General features: G+C 38.8%; 1 protein-coding gene across 1 annotated transcript in view; it reads left to right on the plus strand.

Annotated features, from left to right (window-relative positions):
- LOC126235667 (ATP-binding cassette sub-family C member 4-like) overlaps nt 1-19,304 on the plus strand; it is a 311,483-nt gene that overhangs the window by 171,683 nt on the left and 120,496 nt on the right. The window contains exons 7-9 of the mRNA XM_049944390.1: nt 10,393-10,531; nt 10,624-10,734; nt 16,597-16,794. Coding sequence (XP_049800347.1) covers nt 10,393-10,531; nt 10,624-10,734; nt 16,597-16,794 — 448 coding nt within the window. The remainder of the gene's footprint in view (nt 1-10,392; nt 10,532-10,623; nt 10,735-16,596; nt 16,795-19,304) is intronic.

The raw sequence follows: 19,304 nt of genomic DNA on the forward strand, positions 1-19,304 counted from the left end.
CCCGATGGCTCCCCACACCGTGATGTCAGGAGTAACACAGCTATGCATCTACAAAACCTGGAAGAATGACACATCTCCCAAGAACGCCACCTTACTCCTGTATATGGTCATTTGTGGTAGTGCAGAACTGCAATTCATTGCTGGACACTGCAGCGCCATTCACCAGCAGTCCACGCTTCCTGGTCACAGCCCAATGACAAACACAGCCTTTTGTGTTATTGTGTTAATGGCAACCTGTACAGGGGCTGGTAATTCTCTAGTCTGGCTATTCCTAGCCTCTGACCAATGGTGCAAGATGACACAGAATGTTGCAGAGATTTCATTACTTATCTTTGGATAACAGGCACAATCGTGGAGGGATTGCAGTGTGCTTGGTTCACAATGTGGCAATCCTCCCTTGTGGTGGTCAGATGTGGTTGACCAGAACATTGATGAAGAGTATGCCCGCTCTCACATTTCCATTTAGCCCAACACTGAGCTCCTGTCATACCAATGGGTACCTCACAGCGAGACTCCTTTCAAACTCTGTCAGGTGCTGCTAAAGCTGTTGTACGTGAGTACGTGGCATCTCTATGTCTTTCACAATGAACACTCAACATCTGGCACTTTTCATGCCACTAACGCAGTCTGACAGCGTTTCTACACATCACAGGGAATTGCAACTCTAATCATTTACATGTCGACCAGTTGTGTGTACGTGTATAAAGTTACATTGACATCTGGCCATATCTTCTGGGTGCTTCACTTTTTTGGTCAGTCAGTGTAGTATATCTATTAAATTAAGTTCCCATTCATATGAATCCATTTCTTATACTTCTTTGAATACTAAATGTGGACTTTTTCCCAGTAGCTTTAAAAATTTAATTATTAGATGGTCCTTCCCCTGTGATTTGATATATTTCAACATTTCTGATTTACTTTAATTTCTTTTGATAGTTGGAGGTTAAGGTTTTTGTATAGTCTCATAGGTGTTTGAAAATTTTAAGTTGTTTCTGGACACGACGAATTCTACATAATTTGACATCCTGGGAAAGTAATGTATACGGCATTCTTCAACGAGTCTGGCTGAAACTGCTGCACCCGACAAGAACAAACAGTTGTGATGAAGTTTACAATAACTGATAAACAAGTTTTCAGTTGAAATCAATTTGTTCTACATAACCACCAGAAGGAGAGGACAAAAACTGAAATCTTTATAGGCCCCATTTGCAAAAATAGTGGTTCGGTTGAGCACTGTTGCTTTAAGCCCTTAGAGAAGCACTGAATATCACATGTCTTGCCTAATGCACATAAATAAATGAACAGATTATTAAATAAAGCAGATAAGAAAGGAATCAGGATAATGATGTAGCTCAACCCTTGTATCAAAGTTCAGTATCAGTTGATCCAGATCAAATACAAGTTACTTTGAATGGTAGCCTTCCACAGGCTTATATTATAACACAGTGAAGCAATAAGATATGAAATAACTGACCTAGCAGAGCAATCAGAACGTATGCAGAGAATGTAGAATATGAGCCAAAGACATTGTGTGGTGCACCAAACCAATCAAACTGAATAAAATTCCTGAAGTTCAGTAAGTTCAAATATCAGTCACTGATATCTGTACTATCACTCACTGTTCAAACATTTTCTAAGTCCCAAACTGTTACACTGAATAACATACTAAGGCCTGATTAGATGCACATAGAAATATTCCTATCACTGAACTGTTTACTTATCATATGGTGACAACAGCAAATATTAAGAAATACACATATTTTACAATATTATACATTTAAGGCTTTAGGTGCAATGCTAATATGTACAAAAATTGAAAATCAGTAATTCGATAATACTAAAGGAGAACAAATCACCTGTAAAATTAAAACACAAACATTTAATCAGTGGTTAACATGTAGTGAATGGATCCAACTGATAGCAGAGGGAGTGGCATTAATAAAGTCATTGAATGCTTCCAGGTACTTTGTCAGAGGGCAGCTTCTGACAATATGCTGAATGGTTTGTTCTTGGGTCCCACAAATATAGGCTGGAGAGTTTTGGAATCCCAACATATTAGGACCAGTACTGTTCCTGATATACATCAATGACTTTCCGAGTCGTGTTACTCATGGTGAAAAAATTCTCTGTGCTGATGACAGCAATATTATAGTCACTGAGGAAACAGGAGAACTCCTTGCCGAGAAAGCAAATGTAACTCTCAAGGAAGTTTATGATTGGTCAATAAGCAATAAAGTGACATTGAACATAAAGAAAACTAATGCCGTGAATTTCAGTTTGAAGAAGAAAAATGACAATGTTAAATTAAATGTAGATGGCACCTCTATAGACTATGTAACAAATGCAAAATTTCTAGGAATGAACATTGATTCTCAGTTGAAGTGGTGTGAACACACAAAGGTACTTGCAAACAGAATGTCATCAGCATGTTATGCCCTTAGAATCTTATCATCAGTCTAGAATGAAATTTTCACTCTATAGCGATAGTGGAGTGTGCGCTGATATGAAACTTCCTGGCAGATTAAAACTGTGTGCCGGACCGAGACTCGAACTTGGGACCAAGTTCGAGTCTCGGTCCAGCACAGAGTTTTAATCTGCCAGGAAGTTTCTTATCAACAGTGTGTAACATGCAGTGCCTTTTAGTTACATATTATTCATATGTACACTAAATTCTTAGCTATGGCATTTTTTTTGGAGGAACAAATGCACAAAATATGAACACAATTTTCAAACTCCAGAAAAGAGCCTTAAGAATAATAACCAAAAATACTAGTGGAGCTCATTGTAAAGATCTGTTCAAAACACTGGGGATTTTAACTGCTCCATGTGAATACATTTACCAGTCAGTTGTACCCATCAAAAATAATGTTAGTAATTGCTGCATAAACAGCTCTGTCCATGACCATGCAACAAGAGACAGACTCAATTTATATTTACCAAGAAAAAATAAACATAAAACTCAAAACAGCATTTTCTACCAAGGAATAAAACTGTACAATAAATTACCAAAAGAGATTAAAGAAATTGAAAATATACACTTATTTAAAAAGGCAGCTAAAAAGTACCTGTTATGCAATACATTTTATACATTGAAGGATTACTTAGATAAAACAGAGTAGGGGTTTGATAAAAAAATGTTATACAAATAAATAATAATAATAATAATAATAATAATGATTAGAAAACATCCAACATTCCACATAACACCTTCCCTTTATCATTTTTTCCTTCTTTTTTTCCTCTCTAGAAATACTTACCCCCAAGCTTTGCATAACACAATATTAACACCTCTTCCCCCCCCCCCCCCCCCCCCCATGAACCATGGACCTTGCCGTTGGTGGGGAGGCTTGTTTGCCTCAGAGATACAGATAGCCGTACCGTAGGTACAACCACAACGGAGGGGTATCTGTTGAGAGGCCAGACAAACGTGTGGTTCCTGAAGAGGGGCAGCAGCCTTTTCAGTAGTTGCAAGGGCAACAGTCTGGATGATTGACTGATCTGGCCTTGTAACAATAACCAAAACGGCCTTGCTGTGCTGGTACTGCGAACGGCTGAAAGCAAGGGGAAACTACGGCCGTAATTTTTCCCGAGGGCATGCAGCTTTACTGTATGATTAAATGATGATGGCGTCCTCTTGGGTAAAATATTCCGGAGGTAAAATAGTCCCCCATTCAGATCTCCGGGCGGGGACTACTCAAGAGGATGTCGTTATCAGGAGAAAGAAAACTGGCGTTCTACGGATCGGAGTGTGGAATGTCAGGTCCCTTAATCGGGCAGGTAGGTTAGAAAATTTGAAAAGAGAAATGGATAGGTTAAAGTTAGATATAGTGGGAATTAGTGAAGTTCGGTGGCAGGAGGAACAAGACTTCTGGTCAGGTGACTACAGGGTTATAAACACAAAGTCAAATAGGGGTAATGCAGGAGTAGGTTTAATAATGAATAGGAAAATAGGAAGGCGGGTAAGCTACTACAAACAGCTTAGTGAACGCATTATTGTGGCCAAGATAGATACGAAGCCCACACCTACTACAGTAGTACAAGTTTATATGCCAACTAGCTCTGCAGATGACGAAGAAATTGAAGAAATGTATGATGAAAGAAAAGAAATTATTCAGATAGTGAAGGGAGACGAAAATTTAATAGTCATGGGTGACTGGAATTCGAGTGTAGGAAAAGGGAGAGAAGGAAACGTAGTAGGTGAATATGGATTGGGGCTAAGAAATGAAAGAGGAAGCCGCCTGGTAGAATTTTGCACAGAGCACAACTTAATCATAGCTAACACTTGGTTTAAGAATCATGATAGAAGGTTGTATACATGCAAGAACCCTGGAGAGACTAAAAGGTATCAGATAGATTATATAATGGTAAGACAGAGATTTAGGAACCAGGTTTTAAATTGTAAGACATTTCCAGGGGCAGATGTGAACTCTGACCACAATCTATTGGTTATGACCTGTAAATTAAAACTGAAGAAACTGCAAAAAGGTGGGAATTTAAGGAGATGGGACCTGGATAAACTGAAAGAACCAGAGGTTGTACAGAGTTTCAGGGAGAGCATAAGGGAACAATTGACAGGAATGGGGGAAAGAAATACAGTAGAAGAAGAATGGGTAGCTTTGAGGGATGAAGTAGTGAAGGCAGCAGAGGATCAAGTAGGTAAAAAGATGAGGGCTAGTAGAAATCCTTGGGTAACAGAAGAAATATTGAATTTAATTGATGAAAGGAGAAAATATAAAAATGCAGTAAATGAAGCAGGCAAAAAGGAATACAAACATCTCAAAAATGAGATCGACAGGAAGTGCAAAATGGCTAAGCAGGGATGGCTAGAGGACAAATGTAAGGATGTAGAGGCTTATCTCACTAGGGGTAAGATAGATACTGCATACAGGAAAATTAAAGAGACCTTTGGAGATAAGAGAACCACTTGTATGAACATCAAGAGCTCAGATGGAAACCCTCTTCTAAGCAAAGAAGGAAAAGCAGAAAGGTGGAAAGAGTATACAGAGGGTCTATACAAGGGCGATGTACTTGAGGATAATATTATGGAAATGGAAGAGGATGTAGATGAAGATGAAATGGGAGATACGATACTGCGTGAAGAGTTTGACAGAGCACTGAAAGACCTGAGTCGAAACAAGGCCCCCGGAGTAGACAACATTCCATTGGAACTACTGACGGCCTTGGGAGAGCCAGTCCTGACAAAACTCTACCATCTGGTGAGCAAGATGTATGAAACAGGCGAAATACCCTCAGACTTCAAGAAGAATATAATAATTCCAATCCCAAAGAAAGCAGGTGTTGACAGATGTGAAAATTACCGAACAATGAGTTTAATAAGCCACAGCTGCAAAATACTAACACGAATTCTTTACAGACGAATAGAAAAACTAGTAGAAGCCGACCTCGGGGAAGATCAGTTTGGATTCCGTAGAAATACTGGAACACGTGAGGCAATACTGACCTTATGACTTATCTTAGAAGAAAGATTAAGGAAAGGCAAACCTACGTTTCTAGCATTTGTAGATTTAGAGAAAGCTTTTGACAATGTTGACTGGAATACTCTCTTTCAAATTCTAAAGGTGGCTGGGGTAAAATACAGGGAGCGAAAGGCTATTTACAATTTGTACAGAAACCAGATGGCAGTTATAAGAGTCGAGGGACATGAAAGGGAAGCAGTGATTGGGAAGGGAGTAAGACATGGTTGTAGCCTCTCCCCGATGTTATTCAATCTGTATATTGAGCAAGCAGTAAAGGAAACAAAAGAAAAATTCGGAATAGGTATTAAAATCCATGGAGAAGAAATAAAAACCTTGAGGTTCGCCGATGACATTGTAATTCTGTCAGAGACAGCAAAGGACTTGGTAGAGCAGTTGAACGGAATGGATGGTGTCTTGAAGGGAGGATATAAGATGAACATCAACAAAAGCAAAACGAGGATAATGGAATGTAGTCGAATTAAGTCGGGTGATGTTCAGGGTATTAGATTAGGAAATGAGACACTTAAAGTAGTAAAGGAGTTTTGCTATTTGGGGAGCAAAATAACTGATGATGGTAGAAGTAGAGAGGATATAAAATGTAGACTGGCAATGGCAAGGAAAGCGTTTCTGAAGAAGAGAAATTTGTTAACATCGAATATAGATGTAAGTGTCAGGAAGTCATTTCTGAAACTATTTGTTTGGAGTGTAGCCATGTATGGAAGTGAAACATGGACGGTAAATAGTTTGGACAAAAAGAGAATAGAAGCTTTCGAAATGTGGTGCTACAGAAGAATGCTGAAGATTAGATGGGTAGATCACATAACGAATGAGGAGGTACTGAATAGGATTGGGGAGAAGATGTGGCACAACTTGACCAGAAGAAGGGATCGGTTGGTAGGACATGTTCTGAGGCATCAAGGGATCACAAATTTAGTATTGGAGGGCAGCGTGGAGGGTAAAAATCGTAGAGGGAGACCAAGAGATGAATACACTAAGCAGATTCAGAAGGATGTATGTTGCACAGGATAGAGTAGCATGGAGAGCTGCATCAAACCAGTCTCAGGACTGAAGACCACAACTTACACACAACACCACCTCTTCATCTTTCTGAGCTGAACATCTCACTCATTATGGAGGGATGCTGACTCAGTTTTTCGGGATAGCAAATGGGAAGTTGCGGTACAGAAAATGGCCCAGAGATCACCATTGTGTGTGTGTGTGTGTGTGTGTGTGTGTGTGTGTGTGTAGTGGGTATAATGTTATGGGACAATGTGTGAATAGTGTGTTCAGTGACTGATAGTGAGATATGAGTGAACAGTGTGGCATTACATTATTTAATAAGTTATTTGTAAAAGAAATATTGTATACCAGGAGTAAATCTAATGATTGTCTCTAACTAGAAGTCTGTAAATATATGTGTATACAAATTAGCGTATTTTAAATTGATCTAAACTTGTAAATACTTTGACATGTCCTAAATCCTTGTAAAAAGAGATCTATGGATGAATAAAGCTACTACTACTACCACTACTACTACTACTTGTGCATCAGAGCATTGCATTTGGTGTGACTGATTCTTATGCTGTTCAATCTTGTCCACTCACTTCTTTTTGGATGACATCTTGGTGCACTGGCAGATGGATCTTGAATACCTTTATTTTTTATCATTGCAGCACTCCATCTCTTGCACCCTTTAATGTCAAACTTCTATCAAATGAGATAATTAGGGTGGAAATAGAGTGTAATCCTCTGTTGATTGAGCTGTTGGTGTGCAATTCTGTCATTTGACTATCACGTAAATACTCACTGACCATTCAAACCTAACCAACGATCTTACCCAACCAGACATGAACATCAAAAGACGCTAAACTATGCCCTGCCTACCTATCTACAACTGTCATATGATGGACAGCTAGAATCAGCTGGTCATCGTGAAGTTTGACTCCCTTTCTCTTTGAGTACAAGTTTTACAATTTTACACATTTCAAACATTTATAATATCCAAGTTTAGACAATTTGCAGACAGATACTACTTCATTACTCATTAAACATTGTAGAATAATCAGCTGTCATTTATGTTTTATACATTCCAAAACAGAACGACATGTGCCAGTAAAACTCAATTTTATTCAGCTTGCCACTTCCATACAATGCTACTCAAACATCTATCTTACAGATGTTGACCTATAAAGATTCTTGTTAAACATCAACAAGTAGGAATAACAGGATAAATTGTTTCTGCTGATGTTAATCTGTTTTCTATCTGTGAAGAACTCGTTATTTGGGCACTCTATTAACATCTGTTAAAAAATCATTTATAACAATTAAGCTGTCTGTCCTTTATTATCATAAACATGGTCATTTTATAGCTGACTTCAACATCAGTCCAAGGTGTGACATAGGCATATGTAGCATTTCTGTAGCTCTTGTTACTATTGTTATAAACAATTTTATGTGTAAATGTTAATAGCCTTGTTAATATTTGTTGTATAATTATGGTAATAATTTTATTGAATTTGTCTCTTTATGGCAATTTCAACACTGTCATTAGATTTTCTGTAGCATGTCTGGATGTGGTTTTCTCTTTGTAGGGAATCAGGGTTGCCAAAGGTTCTGGGAATCACACAATATCGGGGAATTTCAGACACATCTGGGAAATCAGGAAAATATTAGGGAAATTTGAAAAAACACTGGAAAAATCTTGTTTTTGTCTCATTAGATGAAATGGTTTGTTTACTGAGGCATCACGCATCGTTGCTGGCTGAGTGCAGCTGAGTATGTGTGTTACTTCCCTACTCCCTCATTCTTCCTACTTCTCCGCTTCCTACCACTCCCCTGAGCTTGCAGCCATTGCTGTCACCACTGCTTGCCGCTAGCCTAGCAGCTGCCACAAAAACTATGGGCTGAAAATTTAGTTGTGAGAGGGGGATTGTCTTTTCTACTTGCCTGTCCGTGGCTCATCAATCATCTTTCCGGTGAGTTGTTACATATCCTCATTATTATTGGTTCTTAGGGTATTTGAACAAGTTATCTGTGGCATGAATTGATCACTGTGGTCTCATTTCATCAACATGTCTGTGGCTCGTGAATAGCTGGCCACACTAGTGGATTTACATGATTAGCCAAAGCCACAGGCTGTTTCTGTGGGTATCTGTAATGGATTGGGCCTGCCGATCCGAAGCCATTCAGTTCTCACTAATGTACAGGCCCTGCCTGTTGGATGTAGTCTCTCTAACCTGCCCACAGGCCAGGTCTGTTTGTGTGTGACGCAGTGCAGTGGATTTTCATGGTTTGTCCATGGACTCAGGACTGCAGTGCTCTTCAGCAGGCCAGAGGCCATGGGCAATGGATTTCAGGAATTGCGACTGTCTCACTGCAAGTATGTTGTATAGTGTGGCATTTTATAGACATTTTATTTGTTCTAGTACATTTTGGCACTTCAGAAGTAGTTTATATATTAAAAAGTATAGACGATAGAAAGAAGAAAGTTGTCTCAGTCGCTGGCAGTTTGTACGCTATGTACTCATATATTTCTCGAAAGAAAAATCATAAAATACCTGTAAAACAATAGATATAACACTGTGGGTAATAACTGACAATAACAATCATAGTAGAACCATCATTTTATTGGTCCTAAAGTGTTGGTTTAGAAAATTCTTCCCTGCTTGACACACTTCTTTCAAGAGGCCTACTTTTTATCTGAGGTTATTTCTGAAATCAGTGAAGATATTTTAAATCTGTCTTGCAACCCAAGGAAATGCGTATTTTTGTAAACACACATACCATTTGGCGTGCTTTCTCCGTTGAAAAATAGTTCATTATGAAAAATGTTGATGTTAGTACCTAAGATTTTTGCTCACATCAGGAAATGTCATCTGCTTGCAAGGTTTTTTTTTATTATTATTTTTTAAATATTTCCTCATTTGCACTACTGTTCTTGTACCGTACCTCCAAAGACAGATTGCCAACTTATGTACTTAGGTCTTAAGTTACCCTTGAGATCTCAAAATTTGTTGGGGAAAGATGCTAAAACTTATCTGGAAATCAGGGAATTTCACCTGGGAAAAGTTGTGACAACTCTGTGAATATTTGATGCTCTTAGTTTCAGCACAGTCACACTTTGGAATTATTTACTCAGCATTAAGAAGCATGCTGTGATACAGTGTATTTAACCGACATGGAACTTCCAAGTTGCATCATCTTGGTGGCCTGCGGGATACCTAACCCACTTCCTCACGTGGCTTGCTGGAATGATTTGAGCCTCTAGATGGCTCCCACTTAGCTGCATGGCTCAGCCAATACATTGCAACTTACCAGCCACATATCACTCAGTCAAACCTGCTGTTTTTGAATACTTTGTATCTAGCAGACACACCGCTTGTAATGTCACAACACCATATCCCCACTAAGTGCTCCGTCTTTTACTTCTTGTCCAATCCTCACATACCCCCCCCCCCCCCTCCCCAAATAAAAAAGAAAAAAGGTGTTTGAGTAAGAACTGCAACTGTTGTAGTGTATCCTCAAGATTTAGTCATAAAACAGAACCTTGCCAGAATGTTGTAAAGTTAACAATCAGGTCTTTGAAGAAGGGGGAAAGGAGAATTGTCAGAATATCATACTGCCTTTTCTCGCATTAAGGGGACATAGATGTCATGGCCTGAAGTTTTCACTAGTATTTGGTCAGGAGGTATATCACTGACACAACACAAGCAGACAGGAAACCCAGTGTGTTGATATTTTCTGGATTTCCATAAAAGATATTGTTGCTCATACATTTTTGTACCCTGTGTGTCTGCCTAGTTTGCCTGTGTGGTAGAGCCAACATATGTTTTGAGTAGTTTCAATGTTTTCCTTGCTTTTAGCATAATAGTCATAAAGTAGATTCTGTTAACACTGACAACCATTGAACTTGCAGAAAAGAGGTAAAAGTTCTCAAAGGAGCTTCGTACCTTAGAGGTGTGCAGTCAGCATTTGGTGTCTTTACTGAAAGAACTTCCTTATATGTTACACTGGTGGCCTATGCACTTCTTGGCAATACTGTCACAGCTGATAAGGTATGAGTTATGGTGTTTGGGAATGACTAGTTAGAATAAATAGATGCCTTGTGTGAGAATTATGTGACAAATTTTGCACTGTGTTTTTCCAGGTATTCCCACTGGCTCAGTTCTTCAACATTATTCAGTTCTCAATGGCCATTGCTTTTCCTGCAGCAGTTCAGTCTTACGCCGAAGCAAAAGTGTCCATGCAGCGGTTAGAGGTAAATACTCACGACATACTTTCTCTTTCTTGTTTTGTACTGTTTTCCATCAGGTATCTTAAAATCTACATGAATCTCATCTTGTGAATTCTTTTCTACACCAAAATTCATATTTTATTTACCAGATAAATGTAGATGTAGTTGTCATGCAGTTGTTGAGCCTATATTGTGTAACGTGGTTTTCATGACTGTGACACACAGAATTATAATTAAATCAACTAAACAATGCTCTCTGTACATTTTTTTGTCTCATTCCAGTATATTATTATTTTTAACAATACATTTAATGATTTTTTTCCTACTTACTTTTCATGATTTTTAAAGACAAACTTACTTTTCATGATTTTGAAAGACGACAGTGAGTCAAACGTTATCTTAACATAAAAATAACTCTATGACATCATCAAAAATAGGACTTGAGCTGAAAACCAGTTATGGACAGAATAAATCTAAATGAGAAAGGAACTATCTGGCTACTGTCAATAGAAGGAATAAATGAAATGAAATGATTGTATGGCATTTATTGGCTGGGATATCCCCTTCGGGGTTTGGCTGCCGTATTGCAGGTCTTTTTAGTTGACGCCACTTTGGGGACTTGCGTGTCAATGATGATGAAAATGATGATGGACACACAACACCCACACACCTGCCAGGAATTGAACCCAGGCCCCCTTGCATGGTAGGCGGTAACACTACCGCTGCACTACGGAGTCGGACGAAAGAATAAAGATAACCCTTCAATGAATAGTTCATGTGCTGAGCAGTAGGCAGGTAAAAAGAAAGAAATAAAAAAAGAGATTTTTTAATTTGTAACTTAGTTTTTGGCCAATATTCTTCTTCAGAATTCACAGATACACACGTAAGTATGCATTTACATTGTATTCAGCACTGCAGGGGAGAGGAACAAGAAAGAGATGGGGGAACATGATGAAATAGAATGTATGAGTTAAGGGGAAGGGTTGGGGAAAGAGGTGTCATTGGGGGAGGGGGGGGGGGGAGGGAGGGCTAGAGCAGAATCATACAGAGGAAGAAAGACCATGGAGAGAACGCAAGGGTATATATTAGTAGACTGATGAATTGAACTAAAGTAAAATGATGGGGAGCTCTTGGAAAAGGGGGAGGAGGGGGGAAATGGAAGGGAGAGGAACAGGAACAAAGGTGGAAGTGCGTTTAGGGCAAATACTAGCAAAGACTGAGGCCAGCAAGATTACCGAATTGAATTATGTGTTATAGGGACAATTTCCAACTATTTGATTCAGTGGAAAGGGGGGGGGGGGGTGGCAGAATCCATGTACACTGTGTAGTGGCCCCAAAGTTGAGCATGTTATGCTCAGCTGAATGCTTTGTTCTTGGCCACAGTTTGATAATGCTCATTCATTTGTGTGGAGCGCTAATTAATGGTAATACTTGGGACAAGTATTGCAGTTGGGTCTTTCACATGGATATTTGTGTATTTATTCTTTGCCTGTGGACTCTAACTGATAATTTTCAGGTGGGAGTGTTGGGTGTTTCTTGCCACGTTATCCACAGCAGATGTAAAATCTGAGTTTTGACTGTCCTTACCATTGTAAACTACACCAAGGCTTAATTGCAATGAAGATAGAATCAGTGTACAATAATATAAAACAGAATCACATTTTACAGACACATAAAAGGTTAATGTATAAGTTGTTGTTGTTGTGGTCTTCAGTCCTGAGACTGGTTTGATGCAGCTCTCCATGCTACTCTGTCCTGTGCAAACTTCTTCATCTCCCAGTACCTACTGCAACCTACATCCTTCTGAATCTGCTTAGTGTATTCATCTCTTGGTCTCCCTCTACGATTTTTACCCTCCACACTGCCCTCCAATGCTAAATTTGTGATCCCTTGATGCCTCAGAACATGTCCTACCAACCGATCCCTTCTTCTAGTCAAGTTGTGCCACAAACTTCTCTTCTCCCCAATCCTATTCAATACCTCCTCATGTATAAGGGTGGTGTGAAAAGTTCTCGTAACAGCATAGAAAAAAAGTACTTACATCACTGAAACTTTTTTATTTTTCAATGTAGTCTCCTTGTAGATCAATGCACTTGGCCCAACGATGTTCCAGTGCCTTCATCCCACCTTGAAAATGAGTTTCCTCCAGGACTGCAAAATAGTTGTCAACTCTGGCAATCAGTTCTTCATTTGAAGTGAATCTTCGTCCACCAAGAAAAATATTCAGTTTTCGGAAGAAATGAAAGTCTGACGGAGCCATATCAGTGAAATAAGGCAGGTGTAGCAACAACTCATATCTTAGTTCGTGTAATTCTGCCATAGCGACGGCACGTGTGTGCGGGCGCGCATTGTCCAGCATCAAGAGTCACGGCATCAATCTTGCAGATAATTTTGTCATTGCTAATTCTTCTGTTAAAATGTGATATACCATTTCAGATGACGCCTGGCAAGCATGAGCAATTTCATGCATTTTCAATCGGCAATCCCCCATGACCATTTTATGCTCTTTTGCAGTGATTTCTGGAGTAGTGACACATCTTGGCCGACCTCTGCGTGGATCATCATCTAAGCTTTCCTGACCAAATTTAAATTCATTTGTCCACTAGGCAACAGTTGAATATGAAGGAGCAGAGTCCCCCAGTGTACGTGGGAAATCGGCATGAACGTCCTTGGCTTTCATACCTTCTTTATGAAGTACTTAATCACTGCTCAAATCTCGATTTTTTTCCACCTTCGCAAATCACTGTGCGGGAATAACAACAGAGCCACATCACTGCCGCAGCTCTCTTCCAAGAGCACTAATGTGGCATGTGTTTAAAGTCAACAGTCCAATGAATATCACGTGAACAACTCGTTCCACTAGCGCTGGCCTCTTGTGGTGATTCTGAGAACTTTTCAAACCACCCTTGTTTATTTTCTGTTATAATGTAGCAACTGAAATTTAGTTTAATTTTAGATACTCACTCATACTGTATACAAATTTCTGTGTGAGATACCCTTTTAAGCCATTTTTCAAAGATTTTAATTCCTTTTATTTTTTAACTGAGTTAGGCAGCTTGTTAAAAAAAAAAACCTTTTTGCTGCTTGCTTCACTTCCTACACTCATTGTTTGCTACACACCTACTGCTGTTTTCTGAATTACAAATATTCTTTTAAAGTAGTCAACTCGTGCACTTTCCCATGTATGAACCGAATATGATAATTTGGGAACACGAGTCCATAGCATATTATCGTGAAAACTTTCTCATCCACAACATTTATAGTTTTGCTTACAAGAAAATCCTCTGTGTTTATCTTTCTACAGAGCACATCTATATGCTACCTCCGGGTCAGACAGTTGCCTATAATAATTCTTCAGATGTTTGTGCTACTTATTTCTTTAATTTCTTCTCTATTTATTTCAATATGTACATTATATATTCTACTCTGTTTGTTTTATTTTAACAATACATACTAGTGTCTGCTGAAAAGTAATACCTCCAAAATTTTCACATGAAAACTCTTAAAACTTTGTAAATGAATCACACATTATTAAAATACTACATCTTTATTCTTCATATAAAGATATTTATTTCTCAATATAATCATCCCTGCAACAAACACATTTCTCCCAACAAGGGACCATTTTGTTGATACTATCACTGTTGAATGTTTGACTTTGTTGGTGGAGCCACACTCTCGCCTCTGCTTGCGCCACTTCATCATCATCAAAGTGCAGCCCCTGAAGGTGTTCCTAAGTCTTGAAAACATATGAAAAGTGGATGGGACTAAGTTGGGACTGTACGGTGGTTGATCGATCACAGTGAACCCGAGGAAGTGGATTGTTGCAGATGTCACAGTGCTCGTGTGTGTGATCTGGCATTGTCAAGGTGTAGGAGAGGGTGCTCCGTGTGTGGCTAAACTCTTCCAATTCAAAAATTGATTATAGCATGCTGTTGCTCACACATCAGCATAGTTGCGTTACACGCCGCCATGTTGCACGCTACAGTTTGGACCCCTCTAATGGCAGCAGGGTGCAGACATGGAGGATAAAGACGTAGGAAGCCAATAACATGTGTTTAATTTAAAAAGCTTTAAGAGTTTTTACATAATATTCAGGGGAATATTTTTCAGCACAACATTGTACCTTGTTTTGATGGAATTTTAAAAAGATTGTTTTGTAGTAGATACTTACTTGCATTTTCAACATCATGACTGATTGCTTGTCAACTTCCTCCTTTGTCTGAGCTTTACAGATAATTGTCATGTTATAGGGATACAGTGTAAGTTTTTGATGTACATTGTCTGTGAAATCATATACATAGGTAATAAATAATATTGGTCCAAGTACAGGACCTTGTACTATACAATGTTGGACAGTTTGTAGCCTGATTACATCTTCCTCACTAGTATGCCTGATTTCTATGCACTGTTTCTATTCCTATTTTATTTTTATTTTATTTATTTGGTATGCGTATTCCACGGGTCCATACATGCGAGTGATTCACCTGGATGTGGATATGATTGTATTGTGTCACTGCATTTTCCTTGAATCTCATACAGTTCCTCCACTAATCTGGAATGATTCACACAGCCACATGGTTTAGACAAGCCCATCAAGATCCTACAATTCCACTGTTGTGTGTCAAGTGAGCTCAGAACATGTTCAGCTAAATCTATTCGTGCCATTATTGTTGCCTCCACTTCTCTGAAACCACATTGTGACAAGTGCATTATTTTAAATTTGAACAATTTAGGAAAACACAAATTGCTACTTACTATAAAGAAGACATGTGAAGTTGTAGACAGCCACAATTAAAAGATATTCCGCATTCTGGCCCAAGTTGCTGGAGTTGGCAGTCATGTGTGGATGAGGTGTGCTTGCTTGTGTGTATGAATGCAGTATGTTTGTCTTTTGCTGATGAAGGCTGTGGCAGAAAGCTTTATGTAAGCATCTTTTAATTGTGCCTGTCTGCGACTTAACGTGTCTTTCTTATGGGAAGTAGCAATCTATCTTTTCCTACATTGTTGATATTCCTACCTGGAGTTTCCATTGTTTTATTTTAAATTTGGTTGTATAAGGGGCAGTCAAATGAAAACAAGACAGATGGAAAAAAATAAGTAAACTCTTTATTATTTCAAAAATAATTACCATAACTCGTAATACATTTATCGAACTTTGAGACATGGTTGTCAGTGCTGTCTTCATGGAAAAATGTTTGCCATGGTCTACTATAATTATCTTTCACAACGGTGTTACTGATAATAATAAAAAAATACATATCGTGCACTGTATCATGTCATCACATTCTTGCAACATAAAAATAGTCAATTGAGTGGTAGTTATATTAAATTGTGATCTCTAGGTATCTTTATGATGGCTCAGTGGGCCAAGAGCCAAAGTTCATTTATCAAAAGTTAGTGATACAGAGGTCCAGATTTTGCCTTGTAAATGAGTGAATACAAATTGTTTGCTGTTGCTGATTTCTTTTGCCGTATTCTTGAATGCAGACATAATCCTTGTCACACTTTTTATCAACAGCAGTTCGTGGTGTGTATTTCATCAGAGTTTGTTGTTAGTATACTTAACAGAAATAGCATGTAGGGGATTCTTCTCACTATTAATGTATAAGTTGCCTCATTCCACATCTCAGAAAGCTCACTTCATCATGGCATTTATGGAACACGGTGTGTCAATGAATGAATGAATTACTTAATAAGTTTAAATGTGCATCTCTTTGATTAACTATGGATGAATGGCTGTATTTCATTTTTTGTTTATTGTTTCCATCATGTGATTTCCATTATTTTAATAAATGCATGCTTGAAAATATTTTCAGTTATTAATTACTTGCATTGAACCAAAAAATCCATAATTACCTAATTAACCTGACCAGTTTTTTTTAGGTATTTCTACTGCTGGAGGAGCATGTCCCTAGATCTTTGATGCCCTCAGGAGAGAAGACTGAGAAAGTTGGAATAATGCTACAGAATGCAAGTGCACGATGGGGTCCTTCAAATATATCTGAGACATTATCAAATATTAGTTTACTAGTCACTCCAGGCAAGCTTTGTGCTATTGTTGGTCCTGTTGGATCTGGAAAGGTAATTATTTCCTGAATATTAAATTTTTTGAAAAAATATACTTCATTACCAAAAACTTGCATTTATTTTATTGTTTTTGATTCATTATGCATATCTGAGAGAGTTTTTTTTGTCTTGACAAGTTTACTCACCGTAAAATGTGGCAAAGAAATAAGATTTATGGATAGGTGGGTTATTTACGTGTTTGAGGTGCTGTCTGTCACTGAAATGAAACGGAGCCAGTGGGACTCACTTCACCTGTTTTGAGGAAACCTGTTTTGTCCAGTGTCAGGAGGAAGCAAATGCAAACGGGCAGTTGTCTATTAATCGTCAGCAGTTCAAATGTACGGAGAATGAAGATACTCCTCAGGGAAGGGGTTGCAAGGGACTGGGGACTGGAAAGGACATCAGGTGCACTCAGTGCGTAAGCCTGGCAGCCTTATTCAACATGTTGAAGAGGCTATTCCAGTTGCCATTGAGAGAACAGGATTCAACCAACTGCAGATTATGACGCATGTCGGAACAAATGATGCCTGTCATCTGGACATTGAGGTCATTCTCGGGTCATTTCAGCGAACAGTAGAGAAGGTTGAAAAGACCAGCCTTACAGATGGAGTATCAATGAAGCTCACAATTTGCAGCATTGTGCCCAGAACTGATGTGGCTTTTTGGTTCTTAGTCGAGCGGAGGGATTGAACCGGAGACTGCTAAAGTTCTGTGACAGGCTAGTCTGCGACTTCCTGGGCTTGCGCCATAGGGTTGAGAACTGTAGGGTCTCCCTAAATGGGTCTGGTGTGCTCTACACGTCAGAGGCTGTTATGCAGGTAGCTGACTGACTCTGTGTGGGATGCACACAAGGTTTTTTTTTAGGTTAGGTGACACTCCATCCAATCCAGATAACAATAGCTGTAGGAAACTCGGAGACACCAGTGTAAGATCGAAAGAAACGCCTCCCATAAGCAAGCGTATTAAAATCCTAACGGTAAAGTGCCAAAGCATTTGCAACAAAGTGCAGGAGTTTGAAGCACTCATTAGAAGCAATGAAGCTCACATAATACTAGGTACAGAAAGCTGGTTGAAACCTGAAATTGATAGCAGTGAGATTTTTGGGAAAAATAAGTGGTATATCGGTAGTACAGGCAAGTGGAAAATGAAAGTGGTGTATTTGTAGCAGAAGACAAGATACTCAAATCCACTGAGGTAGAAATTGAAGCTGCATGTTACATTGTTTGGGCAAGACTCACTATCAGGGGTGGGCATAAAATAATAATTGGATCCTCATCTCCTGATGTAACCAAAAGCTTTCAAGAGAACTTCAGTTCACATGTTTGTAAGTTCCCCAATCATACTGTAATCATTAGTGGAGGCTTTAATCATCAAACAATTGGTAAAATTACAGTTTTGTTAGTGGTGGGCATGATAAGGCATCCTGTGAAACTTTACTAAATGTTTGTCTGAAAACTACCCAGAACAGATAGTTAGGAACCACACTCATGATGGAAGTATATCGGATCTAATGGCAACAAATAGACCTGATCTCTTTGAGATTGTTCACATCGAAACTGGTATCAGTGACCGTGATGCTGTTGTGGCAACAATAATTACCAAAGTACAAAGGGCAATGAAAACAAGCAGAAAGACATATATATGTTCAGTAAACTTGATAAAAATCAGTACTGTCATATATCAATGAAGAACGTGAAACTTTCAGTACAGGGAGCAAGTAGAGTAACTCTGACTCAGGGTTTAAAAGAATAGTTGACCATCAACTGGATTGATGAGTACTGAGTAGAACAGTTTATAATTGAATAGTTGAGCATGAACTGGATTGATGCATATTGAGTAGAACAGTTTGTAATTGGAGGAATCTCCATGGGTATACACTCACTGTAAAGAAACGGAGATTACTGCATAATAGGTGTAAAACAGAGTGTACAGCTATAGATAGAGAGACACTGAATGAAATGTGTTTGGCTTCAGTGACTACCACAATAGAATATTGTCAAGTGATCTTTCACAGCACCCAAAGAAATTCTTGTCATATGTAAAGGCTGTTAGAGGCAGCAAAGTTAGGTCCAGTCACTAGGGAGTGAGACAGGAACTGAAACTGAGGGTAGCAAAGCAAAAGATTAAATGTTTAACTCCATTTTCGAATGTTCCTTTACAGAGGAAAACCTAGGAGAATTGCACAAATTTAATCCTCATACAACTGAAAAGATGAATAAAGTAAGTATTAGCATCAGTGGTGTTGAGAAACAACAGAAATCATTAAAATTGTACAAAGCTCCACGGTCCGATGGAATACATGTCAGATTCAAAACTGAATCTGAAGCTGAGTTAGCCCCTCTTCTAACTATGATCTGTTCTAGATCCCTCGAACAGTTCTTGGAAAAAGGCACAGGTCACATCCGTCTACAAGAAGGGTAGTAGGAGTGATCTACAGAACTACATCCAGTATCCTTGACACCGACTTGTTGTAGAATCTTAGAACATATTGTGGGCTCAAACATAATGAGGTATCTTGAAAAGTA

This window comes from Schistocerca nitens, chromosome 2 (assembly GCF_023898315.1).
Source record: "Schistocerca nitens isolate TAMUIC-IGC-003100 chromosome 2, iqSchNite1.1, whole genome shotgun sequence".
NCBI lineage: Eukaryota > Metazoa > Arthropoda > Insecta > Orthoptera > Acrididae > Schistocerca > Schistocerca nitens.